Source organism: Geotrypetes seraphini, chromosome 2, assembly GCF_902459505.1.
Source record: "Geotrypetes seraphini chromosome 2, aGeoSer1.1, whole genome shotgun sequence".
NCBI classification, from domain to species: Eukaryota; Metazoa; Chordata; class Amphibia; order Gymnophiona; family Dermophiidae; genus Geotrypetes; species Geotrypetes seraphini.
In genome coordinates this window covers 512,073,827-512,092,108 of record NC_047085.1, presented here as the reverse complement: position 1 = coordinate 512,092,108, position 18,282 = coordinate 512,073,827, and the positions used below count along the sequence as shown (strand labels likewise).

Here is an 18,282-nt window from a genome sequence, read left to right as displayed (position 1 = left end):
ACAGTCGATGCTGTTGCGATCCGTGCGGTGGCGACGCTGGGGTACAGTAAACCTAGATGCACCAGTTTGCAGCTAAGACTCCCTATTACAATTATTCCCTATACCTTTTACCTCTATGAGCTATAGTTGACGGGTCTTTCTCTTCATCCCGGGTCTTTAATTCCTCTATTGGTTTGGTCGGTCGTCCGACTCCATGAATGTAAGACTCCTATTCACCTGGTTGAACTCAAATTGACCCTCCCCAGGATAGACTTTAGTCAAAACTTAAGATTTTTCATAAAATTCTTATAGAATTTCTTAAATTTTTAAAACTTTGGACATTTTAAAAGTCGGGCGGCATTTAACAATTCCCATACGGCAGGGGCGTCATTATCGGGGCGGAAAATGCCGTCTGTGCTGTATGGGTGTCGCCGAATGTAGTATCAGCAAGGTAAAAAGAATTGTATAATGCGCTCACGGATATTACACGCATGTTTATTGCACGGTTTGTAAAATCGTGTATAGCGCGCGCGTTATATGCGTAAAAATACGGTACATAGGATTTCTGAGATTAAGAAAATTCCACAAATTAACACACAAGTCTTAAAACATCTCTCTTTTTTTAAATTAGGTTATGGAACTAATTTTTGAAACAGCAATAAAGCTAAAGGGAAATTAAAGAATTTAATTAACAAATTAAAAAAAGGTAAAACAGCAGGAAATACAGCCCACATCAAAAGAGGAACTCAGCCACCCACAACTACAGCCAAAGTCTTGTTCCCGCCTTCAACCACCTCCGATCGCATGTTCCCTCTCTCACGGAAAATTCTAGAGCTGCCTAGGATCCAAAAATATATAAACCTTTTGTTTTATAAGCAAGTCCAATAGTTATAAGAGAACTCCAGAAAGAAGATGCTTCCAAAGAAAGAGCAAGAAAAGATTTAAACCAAAGCATGTTATTGCCAATCTGGGTTTTTAAAATAATTTTGACGGAGACTTCAGTAGATGGAACCTAAGCACAGTACCGGGCAGAACTTTGGGTTCTGGTCCAGAAATAGCTAAGAAGAAGGAAAATTTAAATTAAATCAGTAATTTAAAGGATGGATAAGGCTGGACAGACTGCATGAACCATTCGGGACTTTATCTGCTGTCATCTACTAAGCATGTTATGGGTTTTTAAAATCATTTTGACGAACTTCAGTAGATGGAACTTAAGCACAGTACCGGGCAGAACTTTGGGTTCTGGTCCAGAAATAGCTAAGAAGAAGGAAAATTTAAATTAAATCAGTAATTTAAAGGATGGATAAGGCTGGACAGACTGCATGAACCATTCGGGTCTTTATCTGCTGTCATCTACTAAGCATGTTATGGGTTTTTTAAAAATCATTTTGACGGACACTTCAGTGTACTAAGCACAGTACCGGGCAGAACTTTGGGTTCTGGTCCAGAAATAGCTAAGAAGGAAAATTTAAATTAAATCAGTAACTTAAAGGATGGGTAAGGTTGGACAGACTGCATGGACCATTCGGATCTTTATCTGCTGTCATCTACTATCTTACTATGTTAATATTTATTTATTAATTATACTTGATATAGTATGCCTCGTCTTAGTGATTGTGATTTGGTTGCCTTGAATGGTCCCATCTCGGGTTTGGAGGTACAGAAAGCGATAAAGGCGATTTAAGCGTGGTATGGCACCTGGTCTTGATGGTTATTCTCTTGATTTTTATAAACTTGTATCCCATTTAGTGCCTGTTCCGTTGGTAGACTATTATGAAGTGGGTCTTAATGCGGGAGGCTTCCCATTGCATATTAATTATCTATAATAATAAAATGGTAAGCGCGCACGCGCACTCTAAAGCCATGTTCCCTGATCCGTTGCGATGTGGCCACAAGAGAGTGCATGTGCACTTATACGTCACCACACAACAGTCTCCTCTTTTTCCGGCCCGGCCCACTGAGAGGGAGAGCAGCGCTGGCACCGGGGAGGAGGGGGACGCCAGTTCAGCTCGGCCGCTCCGTCTCTGCCGTCTCAGCAGCCCCTAAAGCTCCTCAGCAGCCTGTCCCGCCCCCTCGAGAAGGGCTCCCGATGGCGGCGCTGCTGCTGGTGGTGCTGCTCCCGCTGCTGTGCGCGAGCGACGCGTCGGAGCTGGACGCCGCCTGTTGGCAGAGGATCGACCACATGGCGAACGACAGTGGCTGACAGGAGGAGACAGAGGTGAGATGATGGATTGATGGGAGATAGAGAGAAGGGAGATGCTGGACTGTTGGGGGGATAGACAGAGGGGATATTCTGCTCTGGTTGGGGGTGGGGAAAGAAAGGGAGGCCTACTGCTGGACAGGAAGAGCAGGAAGAGGTGCTGATGGACAGGGGGGGAAAAACGGAAGTGAGGCCTACTGCTGCACAGGGGGAGCAGGAAGAGGTGCTGATGGACAGGGGGGAGGTAAAACAAAGGGAGAAGGGCTGCTGCTGGAGAAGGGGAGCAGTGAAGGGGTGGTGGTGGACACATGGGAAGTAAAAGGAAGGGAGAATGGACAGGGGGAGCAGACAAGGGGGGGTGGACAGCCAAGGAAAAAGAAAGACAGAAAGAAAGAAAGCGGCTAAGGAGACAGAGAGAAAAAAAAATAAAGACAGACACACACATATATTCTAGCACCCGATAATGTAACGGGCTATAAAACTAGTACTTGATATATTGCCCTTCTATTAGGGACCAAACGGCACATTTTCAATAATAATTTATCCCAATATAATCAATAACACAAAAGACAAAACAATGATACAGGAACCAGTAGGGTTGATCCCACAGCTATTTATAAAAGTCTACCGTAATATGAGAACCCCCAAAATGTTAAAGAATAAAAGTGAGTTCAATCTAGATGGGATTCTAACCGTAAATGTTGGGGCAGAGAATTCCACATGGCTGGTGCCCTATAAAGGAAAGCGGATTCTCTAGTAGGATCCGATTTTGCTCAAGACACAGATAGGATAAGACAGTTCTGGTTCTAAGATCCTAAAGTGGGATGGTAAGGGATTATCAATAAATTACCGAAGAAACCTCAGTAAAAGGCTCTGTGTGTCAGAACCAACATCTTAAATGTGGCTTGATAAAAATATGGTAACCAATGGACTCCCTTCAGGAGTGGAGAAACATGGTAAAGTCTCCCATAAAACTCTTAATAGCTGTATTTTGAATGTTTTGGAGGCAATTAATAGTATATTTGGATAGCTTAAACAAAGAAGGAGCTTCAATAATCAAGTCAACTCAAGCAAGACCATGAACCAACTTGTATAACGAAGACTTGTCAAAGGCCATAAATCCCCCAAATACCTCTGAACTTTTGATTACTCCTGGCGGAATTCTGCGCAAAAAATTTCAAAATTCTGTAAGTTTAACAACATTTAACCCATATTTTTGCTAATTATTATCCAGAATTTCAGTACATTTCCAGATTTTTATTAAATTCTACTAGAGAAAACAAGGGTTCTTCAAGTTTTTCTCGCTTAATGACTTTCTTCTAGAAGCCCATCTTTGTAAAAACCCAACTTAGTGAAGTTTGGTTGATTTGTTTTCATAGAACTTCTCTTTGCCTTTATATTGTCGAAAACCATATCTGAAAGCTGAGATATTTCAATAAATTCAGAATTTAAAAAAAACTTTTTTCTATCTTTTGTTGTCTGAGCAGTTTATTTTTTCATTCATTAGGTTCCAGATCCAGAGTCCCTTTTCTGATTTTCTTCTTTCATAACTGTCTTCCTAGGATCGTCTGTCCATTTCACATTTTGTCCCTATGTGTCCTGTCCAGCATCTGTCCCTCCTGTCTCTATCCTGAGCTTCTGCCCTCTGTGTCCCTCTCCATTCCCCTGCATCAATCATCCCATTGTCAAAATCACCCCTTTTCAAGCAATGTCTAGCTGTCCTTCTATGCCCCTGTCTTAATTTTCTCTCCCTATCAAGCATTCTTCTCCATGTCTGTCCCTCTTTCTGCCCAGCATTGCTTCAGTGTCCCTGTCTCTATGCTCAGTCCCCATCTAGGATCTCTTCTCTCTGCTTCTGTGCCTCTCGTTGTGCAGAATCTTCCTACCCTCAGCCAGCCTCCCTCCCTTATCCCCATCTCAAGCCAAAATCTCCCTCTCTACCCCTGAACACCCAGCATCTCATGCTATCTCTCTCCCCAGCCAGCATCTCTCATCCATCCCCACTAGCCAACATCTCTCACTTTCTCCCCATTGTCCACTACCACAGCGACACAGATTCCACTCAATAGCAGCCTCCCACCAGCTCTGCAGGTTTTCCTCTACTGCGGTTCCGCCAAAGAAAGAGGAAGTAACATTATTGAAGATGGGACCGAGGAAGAGGGAAGCCTGCAGAGTACACACAGGCTACTCAAAGTTGCCAGTAGTGATTCAGATAGGGAGTGCAGCCCGATACTAAATTCTGTGCCAACTTCAAGTAATTATGCGTCCCTGGAGAATTCTGCGCCAAAATCTCCCTCTCTACCCCTGAACACCCAGCATCTCATGCTATCTCTCTCCCCAGCCAGCATCTCTCATCCATCCCCACTAGCCAACATCTCTCACTTTCTCCCCATTGTCCACTACCACAGCGACACAGATTCCACTCAATAGCAGCCTCCCACCAGCTCTGCAGGTTTTCCTCTACTGCGGTTCCGCCAAAGAAAGAGGAAGTAACATTATTGAAGATGGGACCGAGGAAGAGGGAAGCCTGCAGAGTACACACAGGCTACTCAAAGTTGCCAGTAGTGATTCAGATAGGGAGTGCAGCCCGATACTAAATTCTGTGCCAACTTCAGGTAATTATGCATCCCTGGAGAATTCTGCGCAAACTTATGTTCTTAGAGGTGGAGCACAGCCATTGGGATACAACCCACATGTCTAGAATATCTCGCACTGGAACATGTATTCTGCCTATTCAGCAGGATATAATTTCTCACAAGCCCAATTCACCTTCCTTGGGAGCTGCTTCTCTGTTAAGCAGGAGACAGGACTGAGGTGCTCAACCGTGAAGACACAGAATGGGAAGAATTAGAGATTCAAGGTCTGCAGCTCACGAAAGCTCTAGAAACTTCTGTGGCTTTGTAAACTCTTTCCAATGCTGGGCTCCATCAGTTGACATCATCCACTTGGGAGGACATATATACTGCTCTCCGTACAGATAAGTCATTTGTTTTACTCTCTAAGACCTCCTTATACTGCTGAGTAGTTATTGTTCACCAGTACACTGAAATACCTCCTCTTACTCTGTATTGTAGTTATTACTATAGCCCATATCATTCTGTAGAGTATTTGTTACTCACCCGTGTATGAATGTCTAACTTCTCTCTCTCCTGACTCCTGGGGATCCTGGATATGTGTCTCTCCATCTTGTTTAATCCACGATAACAGATCAGGACTTATCCTTACAGAGCCTGTTTTCAGGAATAAACATAAAAACTCAGTTATACTTCCCTTAAGAAAAATATGCAAACCAAGAAGAAGAGGACTTCCTTATTGTATAATCATCCTACCCAGAATGACATATGGCAAATTGGGTCTAATATGGATGTTTGCAAGACTACCACAGGCTAACTTGAGTGGGTCTATCTTCATTATTAGCTGTTCCCATATAGAACAAAATAAGCTACTATCTTTTCCTAAACAGTAAGAACATAAGAATTGCCGTTGCTAGGTCAGACCAAAGATCCATCATGCCCAGCAGTCCACTCACGCGGCAGCCCTCTAGTCAAAGACCAGCACCCTGAGACTAGCCCTACCAGCGCACATTCTTGTTCAGCAGGAACTTGTCTAACTGTGTCTTGAATCCCTGGAGGGTGTTTTTCCCTATAACAGTCTCCGGAAGAGCGTTCCAGCTTTCTACCACTCTCTGGGTGAAGAAGAACTTCCTTACATTTGTATGGAATCTATCCCCTTTCAACTTTAGAGAGTGCCCTCTTATTCTCTCTACCTTGGAGAGGGTGAACAACCTGTCCTTATCTACTAAGTCTATCCCCTTCAGTACCTTGAATGTTTCGATCATGCCCCCTCTCAATCTCCTCTGTTCAAGGGAGAAGAGGCCCAGTTTCTCTAATCTTTTGCTGTTCGGCAGCTCCTCCAACCCCTTAACCATCTTAATCGCTCTTCTCTGGACCCTTTCGTGTAGTACCGTGTCCTTTTTAATGTACGGCGACCAGTGCTGGATGCAGTATTCCAGGTGAGGGTGCACCATGGCCCAGTACAGAGGCATGATAACCTTCTCTGATCTGTTCGTGATCCCCTTCTTTATCATTCCTAGCATTCTGTTTGCCCTTTTTGCCGCCGCCGCACATTGCATGGACGGCTTCATCGACTTGTCGATCAGAACTCCTAAGTCCCTTTCCTGTGAGGTCTCTCCAAGTACCACCCTGGACATTCTGTATTCGTGCATGAGATTTTTGTTACCGACATGCATCACTTTACACTTATCCACGTTGAACATATCTGCCATGTCGATGCCCATTCCTCGAGCCTGATTATGTCATGTTGCAGATCTTCACAATCTCCCTGTGTCTTCACTACTGCCCTGCGGCACCCCACTGGTGACGCTCTTCCAGTCCGAGTATTGTGCATTACCCCCACTCTCTGTTTCCTATGCTCCAGCCAGTTTTTAATCCATATGAGTATTTCACCCTCAATTCCATGGCTCTCAATTTTCCGACATAGTCGTTCATGCGGAACCTTGTCGAACGCCTTCTGAAATTCTAGATATACAATGTCAACCGGAGATTTACTTGCGGTAAGAGACAGGCGTATCACAATTATGGGTGATCGGATCATAGGACCTCTTATAATTGCCATATTATTTTAAGTCCACATCCTGACTCCAAATTTTAATCACCTACGCCTGTCCAATCCTACCTGCCTCACCTATTTTGTGTAAAGAACTACAGAACTACATTTGCAGGTGTGTGGTTCATGAGCTGTATCATTGAAATATATTCTGTAATAATGAAAAAAAAATAAAAAAACCACTAATCATGAAAGTAGTAAATATAAACCCTCAAATCATGGAAAGCAACATTTATCTCAAATGGTGTATCCCAGTGTCATAGTCAAAAAAGCCAAAATCAGCAATACAACGATTAAGATTATTTTTGAGAGCCATACCCTGTGCCTGCTTGTGCTACGATGGCTACGTCAACTCGACTGACACCCTGCTCGTCCGCACGTAGTTGAAATCGATTCGTGGCAGAGCCTAGAGAATGACACGGGGAAAAAAATTGTCTCCATCCCCGCCCCATCCCCGTGAGCTCGGTCCCCGTCCCCGCAAACCATCTGATCCCATCCACACAAGCCTCGAATAGTTTTATACTGAACTTATTTTATTAAAGTATGATCAAATATATTTTATTGAGCTCAGCAAAAACACCAAACAGAGAAACAAAACTAAGTACAGACAAGCTCAACCTTTTAGATTCCAGGATCCAGTCCCCACACATCTCCTCCCCCTCGAGCAACCCCACCCCACCCCCAAACAAACCCCCCTAAAGCATACCCCCCCCCCCCCCGGATCCTCCTTCCAAGTACAACATTAGCAAAGAGAAAACACAAAAGGAAACAGGCATGCCAAGTTCAAAATAATGGGACAGAAAACAAAGATTCAACAGTTAAGCATAACGCGGAAATGAGCCTTGAGCAATAGCAGCGTTGAAATAAGCCAGCAAGGGACCATAGAGATGGGAAGAAAGAAGCCGGTAAATGTCTCCCGAAAATCCATCTGGACCCGGGGCCCTATCGGAGTGGAGAGCTTTGATAGCTGATTCTAATTCAGCCGCTCTAAATGGACTATTGAGGGAAGACACTACTTCCTCTGGCAGGCAAGGAAGTCCAGATGACTGAAGGTAGTCTTTCAGTAAGTCCGGAGAGACATCATCAGGAGCATCATATAAATGTCTAAAAAAGAACTACTGAGACATCAGCCGTATTAGTCACCATACCCCCGAGCCTCCCTCAAGGGATTCGAATGAAACGACCGCTTAGCTACTCGTAAGGCCCGTTCTAAGGTAATGATACCTCTGCGAATACGTTTGTTGTGAGCACTCAGAAAAGAAATGATATGTCCACGAATCACTGTCTTGGTGGCCTCCCAAAATAAAATAGGATCATCCATATGGGGAGCATTATTAGTAGAGTAATCCTTCCATTGGGCCTGCAAAAAGGTTTGAAATTCCCTGTCCTGAGCAAGATAGAACGGAAAACGATGAACATCTACCCAAATCGGGATATGGTCGGAAATATTCAGGGAACCAATCTCGGCCGACATGACCGAAGAGAACAAAGTCGAAGACAGAAAAATATGGTCTATCCGGGACCAGGTACTATGGGCCCGAGAAAGATGAGTATAGTCACGAGCTTCAGGATGAAGAAGACACCAAGGGTCTACCACTGAAAGAGTATCACAAAAGTAAGAAAGAAGACGACCCTTAGCACCCAAAGAGGCAATAGAGGTACCAGACTTATCCAGAACAGAGTCCAGCACCAAATTAAAGTCTCCCAAGATAAAAAGTGGATCCCCAGAAAAATGATAGCAGAGTTGAATCAACCTTTGCAAAAATAGCCGATTCCGACGAGTTAAGGCCGTAAACCACAAGTAATAGATAGGATCGAGCACCCAATGTCAGGCGTAAAAGCAGATATCTACCATCAAAAGCTTTATCAAGAACCTGCACTCCAAGAGGCGAAGACTTATGGACCAACACAGTAATTCCACCATGGCGGCCCTGAGAGGAAGCAAAATATACCTCCCCCACCCAGGAACGGCCCAACTTACGATGTTCCGCATCAGTCAGTCGAGTTTCCTGTAAGCAAGAAATATCTGAGCAATAACGCTGCAGAGCAGCTAATATTTTGGACCGCTTTATCGGTGACGAAATGCCCCCAACATTCCAAGAGGTAAGCCTAAAGGGGGTACTCAGGTCGGAAAGTTAGGAAAATAGCAAAATAGAGAAGAAAGAAGAAAAGTATGAGACTACACCAGGAGCCCAGCCACCCCCCAGAGCAGTGGTGCCAAACATATGGCATAACCTGAAAAGTTGAACAAAAGCATGACAAGTTCCTAAAAAAACTGGATACGCATACTGAAGGAGGACCCCCCACCCCCAAAAACCCAACCCACTCCTACTCAAACACCACTCCCACCCTCCCAAACCAATGCCCCCATAATCCCAACCACAATCTCACAAACTGTCCCACGAACGTGGAGCGGAGAGGGAGCCACGCTATGACATGAACAGGGCCCCCAGTCCCCCCAACCCCACCCACCCGACACGCACCACCATGATCACATCTGAAACTCCACACGCACACTCACACCAAACCAGCCACTCCACACACTCACCCATCCAGCCACCCAAGAAGATTCCCAAACCTCAAGAAAGCCAAAACAAGTATGGAAACCAAGGCACATCATCTCCAAAAAGCTTCCAGAGATCACCATATCCCTCCAAAAAGCCCATCCCGGAACTATCCCCATGCTTCCACCCCTCAAAATCCACACACACACACAGTGGCCAACCATGCATTCCCAACATTATACAGGCTAAACCAACCCAGATTCAAGAATATAACGCCATTCAAGCAAGTAGACATGCCCCCCTCCCCCGGGGGAACCAAACCCCAACCTAGCATACCCAAGCACTCACCCCCATACTCAATCAGAAACCCCACAAACATACCACAAGCACTCTGAAAACAACAAATCTCCTAAACAAGTCAGTCCAGTGAGGGCTCCAGGAGTCCAAGGACGCCCCCACTCCACCAAATTGTCAGGCACCCAAAGGATAGCAGCCAGGAAGGGCCGTGACCACAGAATCACACTGCTACCACCCGGCTCCCAACCAGGCACTGAGGAGAAGGAAACAGCTCCTGCAAGGGAGCCTACGACCAAAGCTCATTCGGGATCAAGAGGTAGATCCCCCAAAAAGAAGGGCCAACAAGCAATCCAGGAGAGCAGAGACATCAAAGAAGTGGGAACATTAGCGACGAGGCCTGGAACATCATGGGGCCGATGAAGGCCCAGACTCCCCCGGAAGAGCATCCAAATATGCCTGTGAGTCCTCCGCCGAGATATAGCTCTTCCACCCGGTAGCCATCTAAATCCTCAATAGCACAGGATATAATAGCTGGAAACGCTGTTTGCGGTCAAACACGGCACAGCAAACTTGGGAAAACTGGTGCCATCGCTCCTGTAACGCAGGGGAATAGTCCTGGAACAGACGGACCGGAGCCCCCTCATAAGTAAGAGTGTTGCGCTTCTGACAATAGCATCGCATGAGTTCCGCCTTATGAGCCGAGTTGTGCACGTTGAATATGGTGACCCGGGCATGGGTATGGTCCTCAGCACGCCTGCCAAGGCGGTGAGCTCGCTCCAGCCTCAGAGGCCCCATGCCAGCAGGGAGCGGCAACTCCGCTTGAAGCCAGGACTCCAATGTAGTGAGCAGGCGAGAGTCCGACACTGCCTCCGGCAGACCGATCAGATGCAGGTTATCGCGTCTCGATCGGTTCTCAAAATCTTCAATTTTATCCGCCTGACGCATAAGCTGTTATTTGAGAGACACAAGATCCGCCGCAAAGGCGGAATGGGCGTTCTCCACGTGCGCTACTCTGGTCTTGCTGATATGTCGGGTGGTGTCCGTCAGGAGAGATTCGAGCGAGGTAAGTTGGTTGGAAAGCTGGTCAAAACGTGTGTCCAAAGCCCTCACCACTGATGCAGACAACGCCTCAATGTGAGCTGCCGACAGTGGAAGCGCGGAACCCATGTCAGCCACCGTCGCTATCTTAGGGTCAGGCCGTGAGGCTCTCTCCTCCCGATCTTTGGCGTTGCAGGTCGTCTTACCGCTCATAGTCGGGCTACAAGGCATCAAGAACTTATCCATGCACCATAGATGCAGAGGCGTCAACAAAAGGTAGGCAAGGCGCAGAGGGACCCAGGCCCCCGGAGCTCGAGCAAAGCATGGCTTGCTTGGCTCAGCACATTACGTGACTCCATTATTATATTAAAGTATAAAAAGAACCAATATTCTGTACAATTGTCAATTTATAAATCAGCATCTTCTCCCCACTCTCTCTTCCCCATTTCCCTTCAGCGTCCTCAGCCCACTCTCTCTCCACTTCCCTTCAGCGCACGCACATAAAAGCAAGCAAGCAAGCGATTTTATATCATTTTCATTTATTCATTCATTCATAGAAATTAAAGTCTAAATAATGCCAGTCATATAACAAAACATGATTTTACAAAAATTATTCCCTGCACAGTCAAGCCTACAAGGATTACTAGATGTCTTTCAGCCGCTCCCCTCTCTCCCCCTTACCTTTGTGATCAAGTCAAAATGATCTACCAACAATAAAATTTTTAAAAACACAAAGTACATTGTACGCAGAGAAAATGTTAATTATCATTTATATTCCACGGGTTTTCAAAGAGGTCAAGGAAGATGACTTTATGCAATGTCACCTCAGTAACAACTATACAAAAATAGACAAATATACTTCCTCCCTTTTTACTAAACCGTGATAACGGTTTTTAGCGCAGGGAGCTGCACTGAATGCCCCACGCTGCTCTCGATGTTCATAGGCTCCTTGTGTTAAAAATCGGTATTGCGGTTTAGTAAAAGGGGGCCATAGTGCAAAATATAGACAGCAGTAGCAGATAAAAATTCTCAAAACAGACACATTTTGATCACTAAATTGAAAATAAAATAATTTTTCTTATCTTTGTTGTCTGGCAATTTCATCAGTCTCTGGTTGCACGTTATTCTTCCGACTGCATCCAATATTTTTTCCCTTCTTTCAGCCTCCTGTTTGCTTCCTCTTTTCCATATCTTATTCCCTCCCCCAACTTTTTCTTTCTTTCACCTTGCCCCCTTCTTTCTTTCTCTCTCCATGCCCCTTTCTTTCTGTATGTCTCTGTCTTTTTCTCTCTGCCCCATTTCTTTCTTTCTTTCTCCATGCCCCTTTTCTTTCTTTCTGTCTGTCTTTCTCTCTCCATGCCCCCTTTCTGTCTGTCTCCCGTCTCCCTTTCTGTCTCCTTTCCTGTCCCCCCTTCTTTCTTTCTCCCTACCCTCCCCCAAGCCACTGCCACCGGGGAATAGGCTGCCACTGCCGCCATCAGGGAACAGGCCAGCACCGAGTTCTGAGCTCTGCTTGCTTCCCTTCCCCATAAAGATGATGCTGAAGCGTAGGGCCGACCAATTTTCGCCACCCGTCAATTCTAACGGAGAGGAAGTTCTGGGCCAGCCAGGCAGCGATTCTGACGTCGGATGGCAAAATTGGTCAGCCCTGCATTTCAGTGTCGTCTTTACAGGAAAGGGAAGCCGGGAGAGCTCAGAACTTGGCGCCGGCCTGCTCCCCAATGGCGGTGGCTTGGGAGGGCAGTGAGAAAGAAAGGGAAAGGAAGCAGGTTGGGCACCCCTGCTCTAGACGAGACGTGAGACGCACTCAAATGGCTAAAGAGCCGCAGTTTGCCGACCACTGGTTTAACCCATGAACCAGCACTGGTTGAGAATGTACAACTCCCAACGCCTTTCTGACAGGAGAAAAAGGAGTTTCAATCTGTCCAAAGCATATCTTCCTCAGGGGTTAATAACCAGCATTGCCCCTCATAAAATTCTTATTTCAAAACATTACCGTTGTGGTCTAATGGCAAACGCAGCCGCGCAATGTAGTTGCTTTGAAAAACTGCTAATGAAAGAAAATCATCTCTCATTACAAGACTGCCCACCACAACTGTACAATGTAATCTTCTGCAGCCAGGTTCTGACCATTTGGGCTACTCTGACCCTGCATTTCAGCTCTTCTTCAAGAAAAAGAAAATAATCTGTCTCTGATTTCAAAGGGAAAAAACTTGTAGGCACACAAGATGGTCTTATGAGCCCTCACGCTGTCAGCTTAAGATAGAGATTAGTACACAGATCCTGATCATACTTGGACGTTTCTGGAGCAAAGGAAATAATAATAATCATTTTATTTTATATACCGCTCTACCACATAGTTCTAGGTGGTTCACATACAGGAAAAACTAAACCGTCAATGAATGAAATGCACTAAATCTACTAAAATATGCAAGCTTATAAAAACAATACACATTTACCAATCAGAATTCTAAAAACTTATGTTTAACTTATAAATATGAGAAAATGAATGCTGACATGCTGGGGCATAATAAGATATTCAAATTAGTTTGGGGTCCATTAACGTCTTTTGTAGATTTGCTATAGTTGTCCTTTATCTTTCGTTGTTTTTTCACACATACATCGAGAGGGATGGGAGGGGGGTATATCTTTTGTTTTGGTATAGTCCTAATGGTAATGATAGATGGGGGAGGGAATTTTTATCTTTTGTATAGATACTGATTGATTATAAATGCTTGGTTGATTATCATCATCATCTATAATAATAAAACGCTAAGCGCGCATATGCACTCTAACCGCATGCTTCCCTGATCCCTGTTGTGTCGCGCTGTGCCAGCAAGAGTGCGCATGTGCGCTTACTATGTAGGACTCCAGGACGCGCAGAGTGGCGGCTGCGGGGGGAGGGCTGTTGGCGGAGGCCAGACGCCGAAAAGGGCTAAGAAGCCGGCGGGAGCGGTGAAAGCGCGCAAGGCATCGGGCCCCCCTACTCTCCACCTTGCGCTGCTGCGACTGAGGCAACTTCAAAATTTAAAAAAAGCCCGGGCTCCACACCGAAAAATGAGAACTGCCGTGTGCACACAGACAGGGAGGAAGTTAATTCAGGTACCCCCAGCACAATACGGAGCAAGGTGATCGCGAGCTTTTCCCGCCCCTCTCCAGCTTCGGGAAGGGATCGGGACAAATCTCGCACAGCGGTGACCCAGGATTACCTCTCATCCGGCAACGCAGAGAGCGTTCCCCCCGCCCCCACACACCAGGGCGCCGCACAACGATAACATCAGAGGGGAGCTGTCAATCACTACAGCTGTCGCCTGCGGGGGGTCTAGGAGTGTGTTCGCCTCAACTTTTCCCTCTTTTATTCCAGTCCTTGCAGGTTCCCCGGTCCAGCCGAACAAGGAAGCACGGGGAGTGGCTCTAGCCTGCCCTTCTGATGCCAGTCGTAAGATGCAAATGGAAATAAATAAACTCTGCCCTTGCCCTAGCACCGTTTCTACCATGGAGGTGAGGCTGCCCGATTCCCTCCCTTGGTGCCAGGGTGGTGAAGTAAGACCTTTTTAAAGATGCAGGGGGGGGGGACAGAAATGCTGCTGCATAGGGGGCAGGGAGAAAGACAGATAGTGGGAGGGAGGGAGACAGAAAGAAAGACAGACAGACATATATTCTAGCAGGGGGGAGGTAAAACAAAGGGAGAAGGGCTGCTGCTGGATAAGGAGAGCAGTGAAAGGGGAGGTAAAAGGAAGGGAGAATGGACAGGTGGAGCAAGCAAGGGGTGGTGGTGGACAGCCAAGGAAAAAGAAAGACAGAAATACAGAAAGCGGCTAAGGAGAGAGAGAAAAAAAAAATAAAGACAGACACACATACATATATTCTAGCACCTGTTAATGTAACGGGATATAAGACTAGTTTGTATATAAATTGTATTGCACTTTTTGTTGCCATTAAAAACTAAATAAAGTTCAAAAAATCAAAAAATAAAACATAAATTTACAAATTTGTCAAATAAATCAATTTTTAGTAGTTTCCTAAAGGACATATATGAATAAGCCTGAGAGATAATGGTACATAACCATAAGTTCATTTTACCTGCTGTCTCAACGCAGGTGCCATAAGGCAGTAAAGGGGCCAAAAGAGACTACGAGGAAAAAATAGCCAAGGAGGCGAAGAACTTCAAGCCGTTCTTTCGATATATTAAGGGGAAACAACCTGCAAAGGAAGTGGTGGGACCATTGGATGACCATGGAATAAAGGGAGCGCTAAAGGAGGACAAAGCAATCGCTGACAAACTGAACACATTTTTTTGCATCTGTACTTACCGAAGATGTACACAGCATACCGGAACCCATCAGGCTATATGCTGGAAACGAAGAAGGAAAGCTGACAGGATTGATGGTCAGTCTAGAGGAAGTATGTAGGCAGATTGATAGGCTTAAGAATGATAAATCTCCGGAACCGGATGGCATCCATCCGAGGGTCCTCAAGGAACTGAAAGGGACCATAGCTGAACTGCTTCAACTAATAGCCAATCTGTCGATCAAATCGGAAAAGATTCCGGAAGACTGAAAGGTGGCGAATGTTACATCAATCTTCAAGAAAGGTTCGAGGGGAGATCCGGGGAACTACAGACCGATGAGTCTGACCTCGGTACTGGGAAAGATGGTAGAGTCACTGATAAAGGACAGCATCATTGATCACCTTGATGGACATGGGCTGATGAGGACCAGTCAGCACGGTTTTAGCAAAGGTTTGACGAACTTAAGAACATAAGAAGTGCCTCTGCTGGGTCAGACCAGAGGTCCATCGTGCCCAGCAGTCTGCTCGCGCGGCGGCCCATCAGGTCCAGGACCTGCGTAGTAGTTTTCTATATGTACCCCTATATCCCTTCAATCCCTTTTTTTTCTACCTTATCTATATCCTTCTAACTGTACCCTTCTTCATCCTATATCTTCCCTATCTATATCCCTCAATATCTTCTTCTTTCAAGAATATATCCAATTTTTCTTTGAAACCCTGTAAAGCACTCTGTCCTATTACGCCCTCCAGAAGCGCATTCCAGGTATCCACCACCCTCTGAGTGAAGAAGTACTTCCTGGCATTGGTTCTAAACCTGTCCCCTTTTAGTTTCTCTGAGTGCCCCCTTGTTATTGTAGTTCCCCGTAGGCTGAAGAATCTGTCCCTCTCCACATTCTCAATGCCTTTCATGATCTTATATGTCTCTATCTTGTCTCCTCTGAGTCTCCGCTTTTCCAGGGAGAAGAGCCCCAGTTTCTCTAGCCTGTCTGCGTATGAAAGATTTTCCATACCCTTAATCATACGTGTAGCTCTTCTCTGGACCCTCTCAAGTATCGCCATATCTTTCTTCAGGTACGGCGACCAGTACTGAACACAGTACTCCAGATGCGGTCGCACCATCGCTCGATACAGCGGCAGGATAACATCCTTCGTTCTGGTCGTAATACCCTTCTTGATGATACCCAACATTCTGTTTGCTTTCCTTGACGCTGCTGCGCATTGTGCTGATGGTTTCATTGTGGTGTCCACCAGCACTCCCAAGTCCCTTTCAAGGTTGCTCTCCCCCAGTACCAACCCCCCCATTTCGTAGCAGAATCTCGGGTTCTTTTTCCCCACATGCATGACCTTGCATTTCTCCACATTGAAGCTCATCTGCCATTTATTGGCCCACTCCTCCAGCTTGTTCAGATCCCTTTGTAATTCTTTGCAGTCCTCTACTGTTCCTATCCTGCTACAGAGTTTGGTGTCATCCACAAATTTTATAACTTCACACTTCGTCCCTTTTTCTAGGTCATTTATAAATACATTGAACAGCAGCGGTCCAAGAACTTGCTGCACTTCTTTGAGGGAGTAAACAGACAGATAGACAAGGGCGATCCGGTCAACATTGTATAACTGGATTTTCAGAAGGCGTTCGACAATGTTCCGCATGAACGACTACTTTGGAAAATTGCAAGCCATGGAATTGAGAGTGAAATACTCACGTGGATTAAAAACTGGCTGGAGCATAGGTAACAGAGAGTGGGGGTAAATAGACAATACTAGGACTGCTTGGACCCGTGCTCTTTAACATCTTTATAAATGATCTGGCCATAGGTATGACGTCGTCCATCATGATATCCTAATCTTCCAACTCTCTGAAATAGGCATAAGTTCCACAATCCTAGACTGGTTCTCGAAATTCCTACGCTTACGCTCCTACACCGTTAACATAAACGGTACCTCATCCCCTCCCTGGAAGCTGATATGTGGAGTCCCGCAAGGCTCACCCCTCTCTCCTATCCTTTTCAACATTTACATGTCCTCTCTGAAACTCCTTCATCTATCCCCCCTGGAAACTCTCTACATCTATGCTGACGACATCCTCATCCTCCTCGAGACCGACTCGAACCTCATTAACCTCGCTGAGAACATATCCGCATGTATAATGAACCTCCAATCCTGGGCTCATTCTGTACAAATGAAATTGAACGAGTCCAAAACAAAATTACTTTGGCTCGGCCCAATATTAGATAATTTACCCACCTCCATCCCTTTATCTTCCGGCTCCACTCTTCAGCTTGAGTTTTCAAGCAAAGTCCTTGGCATCATCATAGACTCCTCTCTTTCCTTCAATGACCACCTCAACTTCTTTAGTCTTCATATGCTGAGGAAAGTGAGATCGTACTTTCATCATTCTCACTTCGTCGTCCTTGTTCAATCCATCATCCTCTCTAGACTGGATTATTGCAACTCCATCTATTTAAGTCTAACAAAAAAAAAACTCCATAGACTTCAGCTAATCCAGAACGCCGCGGCCAAGCTTATTTTCGCAAGTTCGACCATGTCTCCCCACTCCTGTCCAAACTTCAATGGCTCCCAGTTCACTCCAGAGTCTTCTTTAAATGTGCCTGTTTAGCCTTCAAGATCCTACATGGCATCCACCCTCCCGTTATCCCACTCTTCTGGAACTCCTCTAACCCTAATTCCACTAGATCCTCCCAAAAATTGAAACTATCATTCCCCTATACAAAAGTTTTATCGCGCGTAGGAAAACTAGGAACATCCCTCCCCTTTAGAACCACAGAACTCTGGAACAACCTCACATCCCCGCTCAGAATTTCAAGCTCCCTCCAATCCTTCCGCAAACACCTGAAAACTTGGCTCTTTTCTAAAATCTAATCACCTCCCTCTCTCTGGTACCCTGTCCCTCTTTATCTTCCTAGCTTCTTTCCTATAACCCTTCATTGTAGCTCCTTTTCAACCTAACCCTGTAAACCATGCCAAGCTCTACGCTTGTGGAGATGGCACGGTATATAAACCTAAGGTTTAGTTTAGTTTAAATTTGCGGATGATACGAAGTTATTCAGAGTAGTAAAGAGGCAGGGGGATTGCGAAAATCTGCAACGTGACATAATCAAGCTCGAGGAATGGGCATCGACATGGCAGATGAGGTTCAACGTGGATAAGTGTAAAGTGATGCATGTCGGTAACAAAAATCTCATGCACGAATACATGATGTCCGGGGCGGTACTTGGAGAGACCTCCCAGGAAAGGGACTTGGGAGTTTTGATCAACAAGTCGATGAAGCCATCCACACAATGTGCGGTGGCAGCAAAAAGGGCAAACAGAATGCTAGGAATGATAAAG

At 45.5% G+C, this 18,282-nt stretch overlaps 1 protein-coding gene across 3 annotated transcripts in view; it reads right to left on the bottom strand.

Moving 5' to 3' along the window:
• Positions 1–18,282, bottom strand: part of LOC117355271 (zinc finger protein 82 homolog) — a 46,782-nt gene that overhangs the window by 27,116 nt on the left and 1,384 nt on the right. For all 3 annotated transcript variants that reach the window (XM_033933575.1, XM_033933576.1, XM_033933577.1), the window contains exon 3: positions 5,299–5,409. In XM_033933575.1, the coding sequence (XP_033789466.1) occupies positions 5,299–5,409 (111 nt within the window). The remainder of the gene's footprint in view (positions 1–5,298; positions 5,410–18,282) is intronic.